This window comes from Pezoporus occidentalis, unplaced genomic scaffold, assembly GCF_034315485.1.
Source record: "Pezoporus occidentalis ecotype Australia unplaced genomic scaffold, CSIRO_AGI_Poc_V1 ctg236, whole genome shotgun sequence".
In the NCBI taxonomy this organism is placed as follows: domain Eukaryota; kingdom Metazoa; phylum Chordata; class Aves; order Psittaciformes; family Psittacidae; genus Pezoporus; species Pezoporus occidentalis.
The window spans coordinates 449,217-469,440 of NW_026914244.1; the positions used below are offsets into that span (position 1 = coordinate 449,217).

At 41.1% G+C, this 20,224-nt stretch overlaps 1 protein-coding gene across 6 annotated transcripts in view; it reads right to left on the reverse strand.

Annotated features, from left to right (window-relative positions):
• SHANK2 (SH3 and multiple ankyrin repeat domains 2) overlaps window positions 1-20,224 on the reverse strand; it is a 358,561-nt gene that overhangs the window by 121,309 nt on the left and 217,028 nt on the right. For all 6 annotated transcript variants that reach the window (XM_062621925.1, XM_062621926.1, XM_062621924.1 and 3 more), the window contains one exon: window positions 19,489-19,613. In XM_062621925.1, coding sequence (XP_062477909.1) covers window positions 19,489-19,613 — 125 coding nt within the window. The remainder of the gene's footprint in view (window positions 1-19,488; window positions 19,614-20,224) is intronic.

The following is a 20,224-nucleotide window of genomic DNA, read 5'->3' on the forward strand; positions in this document are numbered from 1 at the left end:
GGAAGCAGACTGTAGGTGTAACTATGCAACTGAACACAGACATGAGTGAGTAGGTATTCTTTCCTGACTAAAACTGGTATGTTTTCATGCAATCAGATGCTGATTTAGGTACCATCAGAATCACAGAACACCAGGTTGGAAAGGTCATCAAGGCTCATGTGGTCCAACCTTCCCTGTCAAAGCAGGACCTAGACTAGATGTCCCAGCATGGTGCCCAGCCAAAGTGCTCCCTGACTGGTACCTGAGCTACTGACAAACGCTGTGAGGTACCCACACAACGTCCTAGGGGGTTTTGTTGAAACACAGAAAGTGATTTTTGAAGGCATCCTTTCTTTTCTGTCAAGACAAGATGCATTTGGTGAGATAAGTAATATAAGCTGCTTTATCTCCCTCTTCTTCAAGAGAAACAGCCTTAGAGAAATAATAGAGAGCCACAACAAAACCAAACCATACCGAGTTCCTAAATCTTTTGCAGTTAAACAGGATCATCCCAACTAAGTTAGGGAGATCTGCATCAGGAATCTCTCTACCCTCTAAGGCTGAAGCCACAGCCACCCAGCATGCTGGGTTTGTTGATGATCACTAAAAGCAGATGAAATCACCAGCTCATCTCCTTTTATCATGAAGGGAAGGAGAGTAAGACAGGCTTCCTGGAAACTTACTCTGGATAAAGACTAATCCACCCTGTCCTTTGTGTGTCTAGGATGCCACAAGGCACTGACAGAGCACAAACCTCTGGGTCCCAAGAAGCAAAAGGAGGTGCTGGGCAGCAGTGGGTCAGGTAAAGCAGTCCCAATTCCTTGCGCATCCTTAACCTCCTCTCTGAGTGGCCTTTACAAAGAGCTAGACCTGGCAATGTATGTTGGCTAAGATGGCTGAAAAGCAACTTTTTCTTTGATTTAGTATTCTCTAAGGCATTTTAACAATGCTTGAAAATCCTGTTAGATCCTAAGGTAAGCTCTGAATGCTACATAGTCTTTGTATTATGCCTAAATGTGGTAATTTGTGTGCAGACTTAACAGGACAGTTCACAGCACAGAGCCCTCTCAAACTCCACTCCTTTCCTTGTATTTGGAAGATTATCTATATATTTCTCCCCTTTATTTCCTTTATGTTAGAGGTCATTTATATCCTTTATGTTAGAGGTCATTTTCTCTTAGTACGCTATAGCCTGGTCTTTAAGCATGTCTGAATATCCAAATCAAAGCTCAAAGAGTCAAGGCAGTTATCTGCCTAACCACCAGCTCCTTCCAGACAGATGATTTCCCTTTATACATGCTATTTTGACTCTTGGAGGTTCATCTTTTTCCTTCTTAACCACATTTCCAGTGATTCTAATCAATGTGACATTAGCATGAGCTCTCCAGCAGTGGCAACAAGCTTCCTCAAGCAGTTCTCAGGGTTATTTCTACATCTCTAAGACCAATGACACCTTTGTTATGTCCCATTCCTCTGCTATCGAGGCAGAACAAGAGATACTGTATCTGCTTGGAAATCTTTTACCTGAGTTATCTTTAGAGAATCACCTTGTCTTGATGATTTGTTACAGTTCATTTTGTCAGTCAGTTATGAAACCTTTCTCTGGTGTCTCTGAAACCAGACATGGCTCCTCAGGGTAAGCTTATGCTTAAATTGATCTAGCAGTAAACTGCTGTTCCTGTGGTTGTGCCCACAGACCAGAGGCTTTCCAGGTGGCTCATATGGTTAAAGCTGGCTGCTGACCCTCTGCTTTTTCTTTCTTTCACTTTTCAGCCAGACCCACACTTGTGGAACCCAAGGGGGAAGGTGGGAGCCTGCACACCAGAGCACAGGTGTGGTACAGGACCAGCAGGCCAGACCACATCTGACCCAAGCTAAATGCAAAATTGCACCACTGGTCTTTATGTTCAGTGTCCTCAGGAAGCAGCTGTATCCCAGGCTCCTCCATAGTTAACTCCACAGCTCAGAATTCACTGAGATTTTCAGGCTCCCTTGTAAAAGTCCATCATCATTCCAGTCTGCTGACCTCTGGCAGACCTTCCTGCTTCTGCTACAAGCGAAAGAAAGTCTACCATAACATATTATGCCTGTAGCTAGCTCTTCCTCAAGATCTATTTTGGTAAACCGTACTACAGACTTAACTCTTCAGGCTTTCATTTCTTTTCTCTCTTCTTTCTTCACGTTTCCAATTTTGAAGTAAGACTTCCTCATTCTAAATGACATTGTTTCAAAGCCATTTAACTGTGCTGCCTGTTTTGGTGGCTGCCTTCCTGATAGATAAAAACCTGGAAAGAGAGGAAAAGTTGGCAGACCTCTCTTGTTCTGAAAGGTGTCTAAAGCAGGCCAGCCTGTGTGGAAGGATGATAAATGACCAGTTCCCAAGCAAATGAAAATACTCGAATAGTATTACTGAGGTTTAGTTGAACTCAGAAGAATGTTTGACTGCTTGTACTTCAACCTAACTATAATTTTGTGAACCAGATACTATTCTTTTGCTCAGCAAGAATGGAATTGCTAAAGTTTTCACCCTTAAGCCTGTTGTAGCAAGGGGTAGTCTGCAAAACGCTGTATTACTCCTTCTCCACACTGATCAATCTACATAAAGTGTACCCAGACAGCTCCTTGGGCAGCAACCCAGGACCATTCTGAGAGGTCTCAGGAGCTGGCCTACATCTCTCACTAAACTGATGAGGCAGCTGATCCCCTGTGAAGCCAGCTCTTTACAGAACTATTTCATTTTCTAGTTTCTTCATTACTCTTCTGCAGACCAGAGACCACTTAGACGTAAAGAGCCCCGTTCCTCTTCAGGGAAAGTAAACCAGTACCCATTCAGAGAAATTTATCCAAAAGACCATTGATGGAATTAGTGTATTTTAGTGACAGACTGAGTCACAAATGCATGATTCCCAACCGCTCATTTATGAGGTCATATAACAGTGAAAGGATTTGATCATAACATTATAACACAGCTGTTTTATTACAGATGGGGAATGAGTCCAAGCGTTTGATAATTACACTGCCTCAATTAGTGGCAACTCAAGAGCTAGTGAAGTGCTATTGTTTGCTCCAGGCAGGAAGCCCAGGGAAGCTCATTCCCAACTCTGAGGACGTGCTGTCTGCTGGGCTGATAGGGAACATGCAGTGTGTGGTTGCAGCATGACTACAACGTGTACCTTCCTGTCCCACACTGAATACAGTCAGTGGCAGCTCAGCTTAAAACTAACATCTCCCAGTAAAAGGGGGAAGAAGGCAGGCGTAAGAGGAAGGCACTAACCTCAGCAAAGAAAAGCAGCAAAGATCTCACAGAGCTGGCTGGGCCTGTGTAGAGATCTCAAAGAATCTCTGTTGAAGACTCATAATGTGATAGCGCTGATCCGCAGTGTGAGTACAATCAATGTGTTTGTGGTCTTCCTGGTTATTTTTTTTTCCTGGAATTTCTTCGTCTGTGTTCATTTCCCTGTTTATTCCTGACATCTTTTCTTTCTCCTGCCTTTATTAAAATACACTTGTCTTATCCTTAGGCAGTGACACGCTGTCAGTATTTTAATAACGCTACCATAACTCAACTATCCCTAGCCACCAGCTCTCAGTATAGGAGCAGGGATCTCTGATGATTTGGAAATCACTCCATGGAGAAAGTAGGTTGGTTCATGCAAGGAAAAGCCTGCAGTGCTCTGTTATATTGCTACTGCAAATCTTTCACTTCTAGAAGAGAGACAAGAATGGAGAAAGGCTGTCAGCATTAACACAGTGGTTAGTGGTTACCATTCGTATTTGACCTTGGCAGTGAAGTAAAACGGGGAAAAGAAAGAATCACACATTATCTTTTCAAACTGATGGAAAAATATGTACAAGGAGAATCATAGCATCTTCCTTTTTTATACTATCACCTCCTTAGAAAGTTCATCCATATCTACCTCTCTACTTAGGCTTCCTAACACACCCATCTGCACATTTTGAGGGGCACAGAAGAGGAGAAGGGGTGAGCAGAAGAGGCTCCAAAGCATGCTCCGCTCCACAAAATCCTACTCACGGTTGGGTAAGATACAAAGGGGTTAATGTTATTATTATTCCCCACCACTTGGCATTACTCAGAAACATTCCGGCATCCTGCCATAAAACATGAACAGCCTGAAGAGATGGATACATATGGTAGCTGAAGCAGATACATCCAGCTCGTGCTACCACTAGTAATGCTGAGAGTAAAGGGATCTCTCTGGACTGCACATCTCTGGGAACCTCGACCATCCAAGAAACATGACAGCCCTTCTCACAGGTGGCTGGACTGTGTACTTGGACTCTCATATTTTACTACCACCTCTCTGAATTCGGGTTCTGCAGCCTAATTTTGACCATACACTAAGGTACACAAGTTGGATAGCTCTGTTTGAACTACAGGCTTATCTATAGTAGCCAATAGAAGAATCAGATGGTACAAGCTGGCATTAGCAGTAAGATGAAAGACATGGGAGGATGCGAGTATGGATTCTACAGACAATCAATGTTTTTATCTTTATGAGAAATCCTTTGAAAATGAGGAATTTAGATAACAAAAATTAGGCAGTGCTGGATTTATGATCTTTTCCACATATAAACAGCGTGTTACAAGCCTTATGACATATTTTACTGTTGCTAATCCTTAAGTGATTCAGAGCCTTCATATACAGCCATAAATCTGACAATGTTCCAATGGTTAATTTTCCAAAACATGCACTGCCACTAGCTTCCTATTAGTATTCATGCAGAAACACATGGACTGGATTTATCCAGCCCAACTTCTGTGCTAGCCTGAAGTGTCTTCGGAGCATTTTTGTCCCTAATCTGGAACAAGGGGCCCTCACTTAAAGCCCAGCTGCACTCTGGAATCCTTAAGAGAGAAATCTTGTCTACAAAGCCACAGTTTTCTGTTTTGAAGAGAAATTACCTGGTTTATTTTGACTTGGTAGCTCTTAGCAACAAAGGTTGGCTCAAGACACACCTTCCAAAAACAACTTTGAGTCCTGAGCTGCCTTTCTTTAGTATTTATTCATGCTTGAAACAAGTGAGCATGCATTTTCTACATTACCTACCTTTAGTAAATCCTGCATTTTAAATTAGTTCTAGATCTAAGCATACCCTTCCTTCTTCATCCACCCCTAACACCCTAAAAACCCAACAGAACCATTCAGTCAAGCTGCTAATTTGCAAATAGAAAGTTAATCATCAGATTGGTACCTCGAAGCTTTATTCTGCTCCACAAAATAAATCACAGCCCGTTAAACCATCAGATCCAAATGTCTCAGTACGCTGAAAACATAAAATTGTAAGCAGCATTCCCCAGTTTTCTTGTTCTCTCTCCACTTCTGTCAATTTTGGGGATTACATTTAGAAGTTTGTGGATTTTTTTCCTGATACTTTTCTCTTTAGCAAAAAGACTGACAAAGAGAGAAGTATCCTGAGGTTACATTTTACGCTATTTTTGGTGTCTTGCCTTTCTGACAGTAGTTCATCCCTTGGTGGATCCCACTCAAAATCAGAGTACAACACTTGAAGTTTAATTTATGGAAGATGAGTAGAAGGCAGTAAGACATTGCTGTATCTTATAAAACCTCATTAATACAGATTATGTATATTGAAGGCATCTAATAAAATCGAACCCTTCTTGTGCTTGGAACAGAAGGGGCTTGCAGGGACCAGGAGGATCCACTGGCAATAGGTTTATTGAGCCTACCTTAGGTTTTAGCCAACCCTGCTGATGTATTCAAATTCCTCACAAGAATCATAGAACAGTTTAGGTTGGAACTGACCTCAAGATCATCCAGTTCTAACCCCCTGCCATGGGCAGGGACATCTCACACTAGACCATGTTGCCACCCATAGAGCAAGCACCCAACTCTGTAGGTGGTGCAGACTAAACATCCCATTTTATCTTTTGGATACCAAAGCCCAGACAGGAAGGAACTACATAACTACAGAGCAAGTTGGGGTTTGAAGTTGGCTCCTTCAAGCTTTACAGCAGCATGTAGAAGATAAGATAAACCTTCAAAGCATCTCACTGTTTGCAGCGAGCAGCATCAGGGCCTGATAGCTAATACTTTCATGTCTGTAATTGTAATGGGGCAGTTCTTGGAGCACACTTCATTGTGAGGCAGTTCTCTGTATGCACAGGGGAGAACAATCATCAAAGTGAATCAAAACTAATTAAAATAATAATTCAAAAGAGACACTTCTTCCAACGATATTACAGAGCAATAAGAGAAGTTGCTGTGCTAAAATGGCGTGTTTTATGGCAGGCAGTGATTCTCTGGTCAGAACCCTATGGACCAGAAATCAAAGTCAAAAGGGGGCAAGAAATTGTTCCAGAGATGCAAAAAATGATCAAATATAAACATAGAGGGAAAAACCAAACCTTACACAAAAAAACCCAACACACCACTGCTGTTTTCCGTCAAGACCTTTCGAGGACAGAAATGCCTCACAGTTGCCAAAGCAGCCAATATGAGAACTAGCCACTAACAGTAACAGACTCAAAAGTGTGTATGAAAGAAATAAAGCATAAGACTGAGCCATTGCTCAGTGTCAGCTCAAAATAGAAACACGGTTCAGCATTAGGTTAAGTACTGTATCAAGTGCTCTCTATTGCCAGGGCCCAACAAACCCAGGATTTAATAAAAGACAGTTATGAGACTGAAATAAAATGCTGAGACCCAGATACCTGTGTATTTTTTCCTTAGATTTATAACCAGTATATTTAAAGAGTTTTCTTTTTAAATGAGTATAATTTTCATAAGGTAATGACAGAAAAAATCTGGGGACTTTAAAATAATGATGAAATTATGACTACAAAGAAGATGCAAGAATTAGAAGTTTAAAAGCTGGCAGCCCTGGGAATGAGCAGAAGGTGATTCGTGGCACCCAAACATGCCTCTTTAAATAGTCAGGCCTTTCCAAAAGTGTGAAAAATAGTTCCACCTCAGTTACTGGAGAAGTGTGTAAAATCCAAACTGTATTCATCAATTTTGAATGAATATTCTGGCTGCATTCTTCAGTTCTGGGATCTTTACTACAAGACAGACATTAAGGTGCTAAAGTGGGGCCAGAGAAGAGGAATGGAACTGGTGAAGGGTCTGGAGCACAAGTGTTATGGGGAACGGCTGAGGGACCTGGGGGGTTCAGTGTGGAGAAGAGAAGGCTCAGGGGGGACCTGATGGCTGCCTACAACTTCCTGAGAGGAGGATGGAGCCAGGAGGGGCTGGGCTCTGCTCCCAAGGAACAAGGGATGGGACAAGAGGAAACGGCCTCAAGCTGCACCAGGGCAGGTTTAGATGGAGCTGAGGAACAATTCCTGCCCCAGAGGGTGCTCAGGCATTGGAACAGGCTGCCCAGGGCAGGGCTGCAGGCACCGTCCCTGCAAGTGTTCACACACCGTGGAGATGAGGCCTCAGTGCCATGGGGTAGTGGTGGCCTTGGCAGTGCTGGGATAACGGTTGGACTGGATGGTCTTAAAGGTCTTTTCCAACCTGGCTGATTCTATGATAGGCCAGACATTTTAACCAAAGCTGCTCCTGCACGTTAACTCAATCTCTGTACCTTAGAGTAACCTAAGCAATACAGTGATGGAGCAAAGTGACTGTGAGCTGCAACTCAGCTCTGTAGTTCAGTGAAAAAATAATAAATAATGAAAGAAATCAACCCCAAACCCTACCCTGCATTAGCAAATGTTTAAACAACCTAAACCTCAGTTACCGGGGGCAGTTTAACTGCAGTTACACACCTTTATGAGGTAAGACTATATTAACTTAGGAAGTGACTGCTACGGATTGAAGTTTACTCTCTCTTTTCCAATCACCATTTCCTAAAGCAGAGCCATGTGTGAATACACATCATGCTGACTGAATCACAGCACAAATTTCCTTCACCTGCTTATTCACCAGCTGGTTAAACTCAGGCTGGCTCCTCCAACAGTTTAAACTCCAGTATATAACACCTTTTACTGTGAGAAAGCGAGCAAAAACCATGCTCTGATTCTGTTCTGCTCACTAAGCTTCAGAAGTGGTAACCCTGCAAGTAGGTTCACTTTAACTCTAGTATTTTCCTTTATTCAGCTGTATATACCTCTCTCCTGTGAATAAATAGTATTTTCTAAACCACGGATTTGCACAATAACACCCATTTGAAAGTCAATATTTAGGATGGGATCATGCAGCCACCAAAAGCTGTCATCATGTCACCGATCGGGTGTTTATTGTGAGTTACTGTGTTGAAAGCTCTCCGGTGGATAATTGCTCACAGCAGCATCAGTTTTGCATCTAAGATCATCAGTAAACAAAATCAAAATTCAACAACTGTTCCACCTCACTGCAACAAAAGGTCCTTAGAAAAAAACAACAGAAAAACCATTAAATTGGATTAATGACATTCATTTGTACAGGAAAAGCAGCAAAACACGGTATATAAAGCCACTTAAAACATCAAATATTTCTTCATAAACAGAGAGGCAAGCTGATGTTTAAATAGTGCTCTGGCAATTAGAGATGGGCTATGAAGGAAGCATTTCACTCATTAAAAACTCCTCTGTCATGATAGAAAGCCTACAACATTCTTGTTTGCAAAAGGTATCCTTGATGAGTTTTACAGCAGTGTAACATATTGTACCAGTTCATGTTCTTTATGTTCCAAAGCCTTCCTGTTTTCCACTGCTGAACACATGAATTTATCAACTACAGTAACAGAGATGGAAATATCTATCCAAACAGCCTTTCTATTCCAGTGAGAGTCACCATTAACATGACTGCATTCTAATCTGTAGGAAAGTACTCTAGTTTTCATTTCAATCCCCCTTGAAGAAGGAAATAAAAGTCAGTGCCTAAATTACAAGATTTAAGGTATAAGATTAGGTTCATCTGAATAGTTCATACAGGATCCAGCCCCACATGTACCCATCAGAGTATTTACCCATCATGGCAAAGCTTTGAATCCCATGTTTCCACTTCCAGTAAACCAAACACAAACGCTTGGATAAGGCAATTATACTTAACACAGAAAGCTGGAACTCTGTCGCACAGAACTCTAAAATCATAGAATCATGGAATAGTTTGGGTTGGAAAGGACCTTAAAGCTCATCCAGTTCCCACCCCCTGCCATGGGCAGGGACACCTTCCACTAGAGCAGCTTGCTCCAACCCTGTCCATCCCGGCCTTGAACACTGCCAGGGATGGGGCAGCCACAGCTTCTCTGGGCATCCTGTGCCAGGGCCTCAGCACCCTCAAAGTAGAGAACTTCTTTCTAACATCTAGTCTAAATCTCCCCTGACAGCTTAAGGCCATTCCCCGGCATCCTGTCACTACAGGCTCTTGTCAAAAACTCCCTTCCAGCTTTCTTCTTGGCCCCCTTAGGCACTGGGAGCTGGTCTGAAGTCTCCCCAGAGTGCTCTCCTCTCCAGGCTCAATGCATCCAAGTCTCTTAGCCTGTCTTCATAGGAGAGGTGCTTTTGGCCTCCTCTGGACTCACTCTAACAGGTCCATGTACTTATACTGCAAGGTATCCCGACTACTTTGTAAGGATATTGTGTTGCAGGTCTTAAAATGGCAGCAGTAGCCCACTTTGCATTACTGGCTACCAGGTAAGACATGGGCAGTTTCTTTATCTTAGAGCTGCCAAAGAGAAGCGTTTCAATACTGAGGTTCTAACACTTATTACAGGTGGAGGAAGACCTATGTAGAGAAAACTACCTCAATTCATATGCTGTGTAAGCACAGCAGATCACAGCAGTTCACCTCTGGGAGACCCAACGGGACAACTTCAAGCACCCAGAGGTGGGCCCACACTGTAAGACAGAAGCAAAAGGCCTAAAGAACTGAACAGCACTTCTGAAGAGGTTTGCATGGGATAGGGACAAGAAACAGGAGAAAAATAGCAGACAAACAAGACTTGGGGATGAATAATCCTTGTCTGGGATCCTTGGAAAATAGGTGCCTACATCATTCCCTACTCTGAGTAACAACCAATTTGTTAGGTGGATGCTTGATTTTCTATTGAAGTATCTCAAACGGATTCTAAAATTACACAGGGAATTACGGGAACCAAATAGCTACTCACAGTCAAAACACATCTTAAAATCAATTTGCAATCTGTATGGGTGTTGTCAAAGCCAGCTCCGTTAATAGGCACAGTCAATAAGGCATATTTAGATCTAAAAAACAGACCAGAAACTTTCAGAAATACACTTACAATAACTGTTTTGCTGGTCATTCAAAACCAGTCCTCTCTTCAATTTAGCAGTGAAAGTGAGTCATAATAACCCTCCGTGTAAATAAATATATCAAATGCACTGTGAACAACTTCCAAGCCTGCCAACAGCAACTGTGGCCTCACACAAACCCATCCAGTGTCTGAAAAGCCAAGGCAGCGGTTGAGTCCATTAAAAACAACAGCAGTTGTTCGAAGAACACTTCTAAAAGATGGAACTGCAATAATACTAGAGAGATCTATATTGTGAATTAAAAAAGGATTCTTTGATTATACAGCTTTTATTTCTTTAACAGAAAATACAACACAGTTAGTGCAGGACTTTGGTTCCTGCCTTGCGATCTGGCTTTTGAGACTACAAAGCATGAGCTTCACATTCCCTCACCTATTTCAGCATGTGGGCTGGCATCAGATACATGCAAGGTTACAACATCTTGTTATATGGAATCAGTGCAAGTCCAAGCAGTCCTTATAAAAAGGCTATTCTGCCATCTTTCATGGCAATTCCTTAGCAACTATTAAACTCATAAATCATGGGCATTTCATGGTGAAGCTTATCTCTGCATGGACTTACTCTGCCCAGGGTTTTCATGATTCTCTCTTAACTCTCTTCTTTGTTCCAGCAAGTACCTAAACAACCATTATATTTGCCCAGAATCAACCCTTTTTGCTCCAGGTTGTAAATAAACTCTTCCATGATGACTTCTTTATGTACTTACATTCTAAATTTTCTCTTCAGCAGCAAATAAGATACATTTAACTCCCTCTTTTATCCTATCATCCATTTACTCATTCTTGGAAAACTCCATGAACCATTCGATGTATTTGCTTGGACAATTTTCAGTGCTCTGGTCAGCAAAGCCTTCAAAGACCTTCAAGTGCACCCATGCAGCACCCCATCAGAGTTGCCACTTGCCAGGAAGTCTATCCAGGAGTTCCTCTATTGAAAACTCACAGGCAAAAACTCTCACCATGGAGAAATAATGTTGGGGTTTTTAACAAGTGAAAACTTCGTACTAAAAGCGGAGGAGAAGCAGAAATCCAGCTCCCTAAATTACTGCCAGAATATATGAAGCAAAAATGAAGTGATAGAGATAAAGGTTTATTATTCTCTATGGTTACATACAGGACTCTCTGAATAGATTCGTATCAGTCTTACAACAGGATATAAAATGTGATTTCTAATCTGATTGATTTAAGGTATACTTCAATTTCCTTTTTTAGATAAATTCGCTGAGTGCCACAGTCACAAGTCGTAGGAATTGCTTCGAACGCAGCAGAACAAAACAAGGCAGGGATTCCTTGGAAAGCCACCTTCTGTCATCACCTTCTCTCTCCCTGGTCTCCTGCATAAGCTGAAACAGGAACTTTGGAGGAGCACAGCAGCATCTGAGTGGGATGAGCACCTGTTTACTGTGATACCTCCAACACTGAATGTTCCCATCTATTAAATTCAGCAAGCTTTTCACTAGATCATTTATCAAACCATGTTGCCTTGTGTGCCCTGTTTATGATCACTTCTGTTTTCTGTTATAGACTCACGTACTGTTTGTGAATGCAGTAATCGTGTAATCGTGTAAGGACCCGAATTAGGGGTAAGTCAGAAGCGTGATTTTTCCTTCCATATACAGTCATAGCAGGATAAGAAAAAGAATAGGGAAGGAAGCCTTCTCCTGCTTCATTCAGTAATCAAATCAAATCTCAACCCACAGCCACTCTCCTATAGGGGACACAGACTAGAAATTGAATGCAAAAGAAATAAGAATTCAAGAAATGCAGAGCTCAAGATTCAGAAGTTCTAAACTTCCCTATATCAGGAGTGCTTCTGCAGTTCCAGCACCCATACAAAGCAGTGGGGAGCCTCTCCTGTAAACCCCATGAAGTAATTTATCTAACGCCTCTGAAACATGTAAACCACTTTAGGAATCCCACTGAACACGATGGATTAAAATCTACCAAGAGAACGAAATGAATGGAATACATGTCCAGTTGTAAGGCTTTCATTTGCCTTTTCACATTTGGAGATGATACCAAAGATGTGTTTGCATACTGTTTGACCATGAATTAAGCTATTTATTCAAAACCCAAGAAGGTTTGGGTGTGGAGGAGGAAGGGGTATGAAGGGAGGGGAAGGTGATCACCAGCTGTCAAGCAACTTTCCTTTTAACCTGTGGACAAGACTGTGGTTCATAAAGCACAACCAGAAGGTAAGTTCAGCTCTTCAGCATCACATGAACTGACTGATAGTCTCAGAATCATAAAAAGAAAACTGGTGATAAAGACATCAAAACCTATGTACACACATGTGCAACTCTGTATTATAGTATTCCTCCTGCTTGTAAGTTGCTTACACCTCCCAAAAAAAAGGAAAAAGAAGAATTCCAGGTATTACATTAGTTCTGCTGCAGCACTCCACAACAGGAATCTGGCAGTTAGCTCTGCACCATTTCTAACAACTCTTCTGTTTCCCTTCACCTGTAATTTTGCAGGTTTGTAGCAGCATCCCACAATTCAAAGAAACTGTGTCTTCTCCCCCAAAATACCAGGCACAAGGACAGCTTTTCATATAGCTCCATTCCAGCAAGCAGGTTTCCATAGTATCAAGAGACTAAAAAAAGCTAACAGGCTTCAGAGAAATTAGTTTTAATATAATGTCTTCTGGAAATCTTCAAACTATACCTTAAAACCAGCATTTACTTATATGATGCTATTAGTTTTAATACCCAGTATCAATGCCTAACAGCTAGAAAAGGAAGAGTTGTATTATCTTGTATCATTTGAACAGAGGACAGACAGACTTCTGCAAGAGTGAAGACTACCCATGGCTCTACATGAAACAGTGGATAGCATAGCCAAGATGGCTGGGTGCCACTGGATGGCTCCTAGGTGGCCAAGAGCTGGCTGTTTATAACAAGCAGCTTATCTTTAAGCAAATTTGCTGGGTTTTAGAGGATTTTGTACTAGGATGTCATTTATATGTATAAATACATATTTATGTAGTAGGAAATACCGGTTTTCATATTCACGAGAAGTCAAACAGGTCCCTGTGGACAGCTCCACACTCCACACACAGTCCCGTGGGCTTAGGCAGGATCCCTCAGCACAGAAATGCTTGCAAAACCACCGTGGCATTTAGGTCAGAATGCCATAAAACATAATGGAGAACTGCATGGACACAGAGCTAACTCTGGCTGCTGCTGCCATCACCATCAAATTCCTTCCCTATCCTCCTCTCAAAGGAGCATGTAAATCAGTGCTCAGTATCAAACAGGTACTCGTTACAGTTCTGGGAAATCAGATAAATAACCATTTCCTCCTGCACCTTGGGAATACAAGCCCTGTGTACACCTCATATTGAATCAAGACTAAAGGCAAACACTTCCCATTTTGCTCACAGCCTGGTTTTGTGTTTGACAACAGCAAAGTGAGTTCATTTTTGTCTGCTTTTCAGTCTAATTTTAAAGCATATTATTTGCTTAGGTGAGAATAACCGAGCTCTTGTAAGAACCAAGTTCCTTTTTGTCTGCCCATTTCCATCTATGCCGAGAGGTAACAGTCTTATTAATGTATTTTTAGAACTAAACAAGATTGGTCCATCTTTTTTATGATCACACAGAGCACATTTGGAATCCCATCACTCCTACAGCTTGGAGCCTGCATTTAAGCAGATAAAAAGAACAATCCAAAATAGTTGTCATTTTCCTACAGTGCTTTTGTGCAGATCCAAAGCAGTTTGAAGGCACAATAATTTCATTCAGCTGCCATCATCCACTAAAAACAGAAATTAAGAAGAAAAAAAAACCAACCCATACCCAAACCCTCACTGAGTTTAAGTGGAAAGAAAGCAAAATACTTCTCCATCAAGTGAAAAGTTAATCCCTTTGGTCAGAGACTGTGCAGATACACCAGAGTGTCCCACTTCCAGAAGAAGACTGTCCCACCATAAGCTCCATTTCTCTAATACATCTGCAGTTACACCTAAGCAGAAGAACTTAAAAACCAAAACAGGAAGAAAGTTTCCTTTGGGCTTTGACAACTCTCATTTTAAGAAGTCAGGGGTACGCTTGTGCTCAATAGGCATCATTTATAGATGCCACCAAGAGGACGATGACCAAGTGGCAAACAGAAATCATCTTTTTCCTCTAATGGCTGGTTGAATCAAACTAGGTGTCTATGAAACAGATTGAAAAATGCTAATGCCCAGTGTAGGTGTGCAAGAGCTGCTGTACCTCAGACTTGAGGTCAGTGGGAGACTTACTACCCTTCCAATAACCACATACTTACACACACACTACCTTTCAGTACATAGTAAATATATACACGTGCTGAAACACTGCAGTACTGTGGCGAATCTCACATCATTAAAACAGGCAAGAGTATTGTTGGTTCAGTTGAGCCAAAGCCTAAACTCAATGCTGTCTAGGAACAGCTCAGCTCAGAGCGTGCTGCACTGAGCCCAGCCGTTCTGCTGGACACGCAAAAGGGGAAGCTCAACGCATGGGCAGGAGCCAAATTGGCACCAAATGTGATAATCCATGTTAGTACAAAGACACTAACAAAGCCTCAGTTTATTTGCAAGAGAGAAAAAATATCCTGGTCCCTGGGTAGCTGCCTGAAAGAAACATGATTTAGATTTATACATGGTGGCAGAAGCTAGCGAACCTCACAGTAGACATAGGAGAAAACCCAGTTTCAGGGTAATTAATGAAAATTGAGGATGGGAAGTGTTCTCTTTTCTTAAAAGGATTTAAATCGGTGACAGATGGCTTTGTAAAGCCACTAATTCATCCAGCCATCGAATACAAATGTAAGAAGTAACATTGCTGTGCTTGCTAAAAATACTCCTAATGACTATAGTGGAAGTTACAGCAATAAAGTTAAGAACTTGCTTTGTAAATCAGTTTCAAAGTTTGTAGAAAGTTATTTACTGGAATAAAACTATAAAAATCTAACCTATTGCTAAATATGAATCTGAAGTCACCTCTGTGTGCATGTGTGGATGTTTCAAAATCCCCGTTCCAGTTATTCTAGCTGTCTCCCTAAATGCCTATCGCTACTTCCTACATACAGCCAGAGGACAGCGATAGCACAATGATAAAACAATGCTGTAATAAAGTGATGTCTATTTTCCACCTATCACTACTTAAAGGCATGTTTGAGGTAGTAAATTCTACAAGCTTTGGCGGATAAAGAAATACAGGCAGCTATTCTGCAGATCACTTTGCATGCTCTAGTACAAGCACCAACTGAACTGTTCTGCACCAAAATGATGAGGTTTCTTCTATTACTGCCTCTGGGTTTGAGCCTCAAATCAAACCTTGAATTGTGCCTTGGTTTTTTTATTAATGGGTAATACACTGGTTTTATCTAGCTTACATTCCAACTGACATGTAAATAAGCAGCTCTGCTGTTCTGGAAACAATAACATTTCCATTTATCTGGAAAAATAAGCGATTTTATGGAGCAATAATGCAAACTGCAATGCCTCATTTAGAGCAAAATGCATTATTCTGGTAAAATATTGCAGAATTTGTTTCACTCTCTAAGTACTGATATTATAACATTATTGTTTGTTATGAGATATGCCCTGTGGCAGAGGAAAACTCCCCGTGCACCACATCATACAACACACTCATGAGTATAACAATAGTAAGTTAATAATCCACCGGGTTATAATTTATAAATCGATATCCTACTATACTGAACCAAACCAAAGATTATTCTGAGTTAAAAAACCCGTTCCACTTTAATGGATCTCTTTGTTCAAAGATGGTTGTACTGGATTAGGTCATCAAAGGAAATCTCAATAGAAAACACAACCCCAACTTAGCGAATACCTCACATCCTGTTTTAAGGCAGCACTCCTGAACAGCAGTAGTTAGTGGTTCCTCTATGCTTCTATTAGTTCAACTACTACATCTAAACAAAGGTGACAGTGGGTTAGGCACATAAAGACTCTTCATAAATAAGAGATTTAGAGTCAGAGCTCCTACATTTCTTTCTTGCAAATACCTCAAGTAACAAATCAAATCAGTGCATGGTTTGATTTGTTCTGATTAAGCAGTTTCCAACTCAAAAGTTGTACTATAGATATCCAGTCACTCTGACAAATTACCAACCACCTCCAATGGCTTCAGAACTGGTGTTACATTAGTGAGACTTGTAGATTACAAAATCCCCTTCTACTGGAAACTGAAAGTTTCAGGTTGGGTAGCACTTGCCCTAATGTGTTGCTTTACTTTTATCTGCCTTTGTAATTGGGCAAATACCAAGATTCAAGTAAACATCAACTAAAACAGTGAAAAATAACACCTAGGGTAGAGCTATACAATCTCCCGAGGTATAACAACCAAATTATAATCGTATTCCATTTCTCATTGTTTATCCAAGCGAAGAAAATCACATGAATTAGCAGCCACTGAATCGCTTATGAAACACTACATTCAACGACAGCTGTCTCTGTTTCACCTCGAAGACTACTCATGTGCTTTTCCACACAGTTTTCCTGTGTTCTATCCAGAAAAGCCATGACACGCACTGGAATTCTTACCACAAAAAATATGAGTAGGTTTAAAGCGAGGAATAAAACCATGTATTGTCAGAAATGCCAATGAAGAGTCTGTGAATGCTATTTCCAGGGGCAAGTTTAACTTTAATCTTTGAAATCTCATGTGAAAATTAATTGTAGGGGTTGGACAAATCAGTGCAAGCTTGAAAAAAAGTCAGTCAAATGATACCATGCCAACCCTGTTCCAGCTCACATCTACTCTGTTTACCTGCTCAAGCAAAACAACTTTTCTTCCTTTTCTGTATTGATCTTTTATTTGTTCTGCTCAACACGTGTCATCTTCAACATTCAACTACTTCAGTTCACTCAGTAGCTGACAGTGAAGTCTCACCCCCTTCAGAAGATCCAGAGACCATAATTACACATAAAAAACCGATGCTTTCTCTTCAGCTATCCTCCTGATCAGTCCTTCCAAAAGAAAGGATCTATCTTCCCATCAAACCTGCCTTTCCACAGTGAGATTCCATGTATCTCCATGCCCCCAAGCCACCGAACCCCTTCAAGCAAGGGCAAAACATCTGCTCTCCCTTGCGTTTTGCCCTCTGCCAAACTGGTTTCTCACTTCCCTAAAGCCTGATGCTTGCTGCAAGTGTTATAAATGGGACTAATTAGGATCCTAGTTGCCCATTAACTCTTTTATTATTCATGTGACATTTATGATAAATGCACTATATTACTTACAAATGGTTGAGGTGGCACTTACACACAGCAGCAGGAACTTCAGAGACACGGGAGAAATCATTTCACAGTAAGACAGACTAACTCCACCAGTTGTGACAACCACTCACTACAGTGTGTAGTACATTTAACTCTCCTTGGTTCAACACAAGAAATAAAGTAGCTTGGCATTCCTAGAAGTGCAGGTGAATCACTAATTTCTATTTGAGCACTAGTTATCTTTTGCATCACCGTAAATATCTTTTAAGATGGCTTTCAATAGCCAGTCTTGTGCACTGCACGTGTATCTCATAAACCAGAAAACCCCTGCCTTTCTCCAACAAGCCTACAACCACAGCAAAGTTGTGATTCCTCAGGATCACCGTAGCCTCGTAATTCAGTTGCAAAATTCAGAACAGAGTAAGTCTGATGAACATAAATGACAGAGAAATGGATTTGATTTGCATGTAACAATTGCTTCTTTCAGAATTAATTACAAATATACTGGACTATGTAGAGTATGGATTAATGTCCCCGTTCAGCAAAGCATGGGCATGTTTAACTACTCTTCTAAGCTAAGGCTTGGAGCAAATTGTCTATACAATTAATTATAACTCTTCTTTCATTTGCCAGCAAACCAGCAGAGCTTTGTGCCAAATCAGTTACCCAGACCCCTTGCATCTCTTTAGAGATGTTAAAAAAATCCATACACGTAGTTAGCATCCTGTAATCCTCTCCATTAAATTACAAGTTATTCACCATCAAATCCATCTGCAAAATCAGCCAGTACAGACTATTCATACTTCCTATTGATGAAAAGCCTAACAAGAAATCAACTTCTAAAAATAAAGCATTGTGTAAACCCCTCACGTAACACCAAGAACCATACTTTGAAAGCATCCCTGCACAGAGTCCATAGCAGCATGATTTGTAAGCTACTGCTTAACAGTTTGCTAAATGCTTACTCTCAAGTAACAGTAAGAGAAATGTACTTAGAAGACCCAGCTAAAAATGCACCTCCATTTACATGAGAAGTCTGCAAAGCCTGTTCTTTCACTTGTCACAATATGAAGAAGCTGTGCAACTATTTAAATTCCATCACCATGGGAGTTCAGTGCACACAACAAATAAAAGCTGCAGATTACATCCTCTCCCAAATGTAAAGGCCAGCTCTGCAGAAATCAATGCTGTGGCACCAGTAAACACTTTACCGAAGCACATACGCACCTGAAGAAGAAAAACTAAAATCAAATCAAAAGCTCTTAGAGACAAGATTTGGTTGATGCACCCTGAAAGGCCTATTTTCAAACAGACAGTTCCACAGAATCACAGCATCACGTTGTTGGTCATGAAAAGGTTGTGGAGGGAAGAGGAGGAAAACCCCAAATCCTGATTTTGTTGCAAACTGCCCAGTAACACTAAAGAGGAGCACCAACTATTGTACCAAATCCTAAAATACCAACCCCAAATCCTTCAAAATCTAAAACGTGAAGACATTTGTGGTGTGACTGAAAAGAGTATTTAAATACATCCTTTTTATAAAGTAATTTCCATTGCAATGACATCCATTGCTTATTTTTTATATGACTGCATTTAGAGTGCACTGTTGGAAATATCTCATTTCAAGCCAAGGTGATTTGCTTTATTCTCCATGGTTTCAAACCAGCATTAGACCACTGATATTTCTGATTGCAGAAACAGTTGCATAAAAAGTCATCTATTTTAATGACTGCAAGACCACAGAACTGATAGCCTACAATAAATATTGAAATCCATCATGCAAAGAAGAATAAAACCTCCCAGACGACTCTGATAGTGTGCTCCCAAATAACAGAAAGGCCAAATTGAAAATTCCCAGCCAACCTGAACATGGCTCTTTTCTAAATGCTTTCCTAAATGCTGCACGAGATTTTAATATAGATCAAGTGAAGTACATTATTGGTGTCACTCCACTGCACTTGCTCTTCGGAAGCATCACACCACTTTTTTCCCAACCAAGGGAAAACATCACTATTTCCCCAACAGAACACGGAGAATCAAATTGCAGGATCTCCTACCTCGATCAAAAAGTCTCCAGTTCTCAGGCCAGCTTGCCATGCTACTCCCCCTTCATCCACCGATTCCAAGTACTGCAAAGCAGGAAAGGCTGGAGTTGGGGTGAATTCTTCAATTGGTGTATCAGCTTTAAAAATAAACACCACATTAAAATAAGAAAGTTATGGAGTGCTCGTAAATACCACTTGAGTAAAGGCCTATGACTGGCCATTGAAATTTATGGTTTAAAAAATGGTGGGTGCTCAAAGTAAGAGGGTTCTGCCTCAGAGGAGATATCAAGATGCTGGGAATAAAGTGCAGTCTCTCTGCAATAGCAATCCACAGGTCTTCCATTCAGAGAGAAAAAGTCATGCTTCTTTACTGACACAAACCAAATCAAGCTGCATGAGGCAAGAGCTGGATTCTGAGTGTTCCAGGATATTCAGTATTACTTTCAGTAAGCCTTTGTATGCCTAGCAAAATGCTTGTAAATCTGGCAACATCCAACTGAAAATAAATGATGTACCATAGCCAGAAGAGAGCATCTGGCCAAACTGGGGAGGCAGGGGGGGTGGTAGTGGAGTGGATGGGGTGAGTGGGAAGGGATGCAAAAGCCCAAACTGATTTTTCTCTTCTAGATTTAGAGGCATATTACAAAGAAGATAACAGAAGGAATCACTTTTTAGGCAAGGAGGCAGAGCAGGCCCTGTAACAGCTCTCCCTCTCTCTGTCACGTACGCATACAAGCAGAAAAGTCCT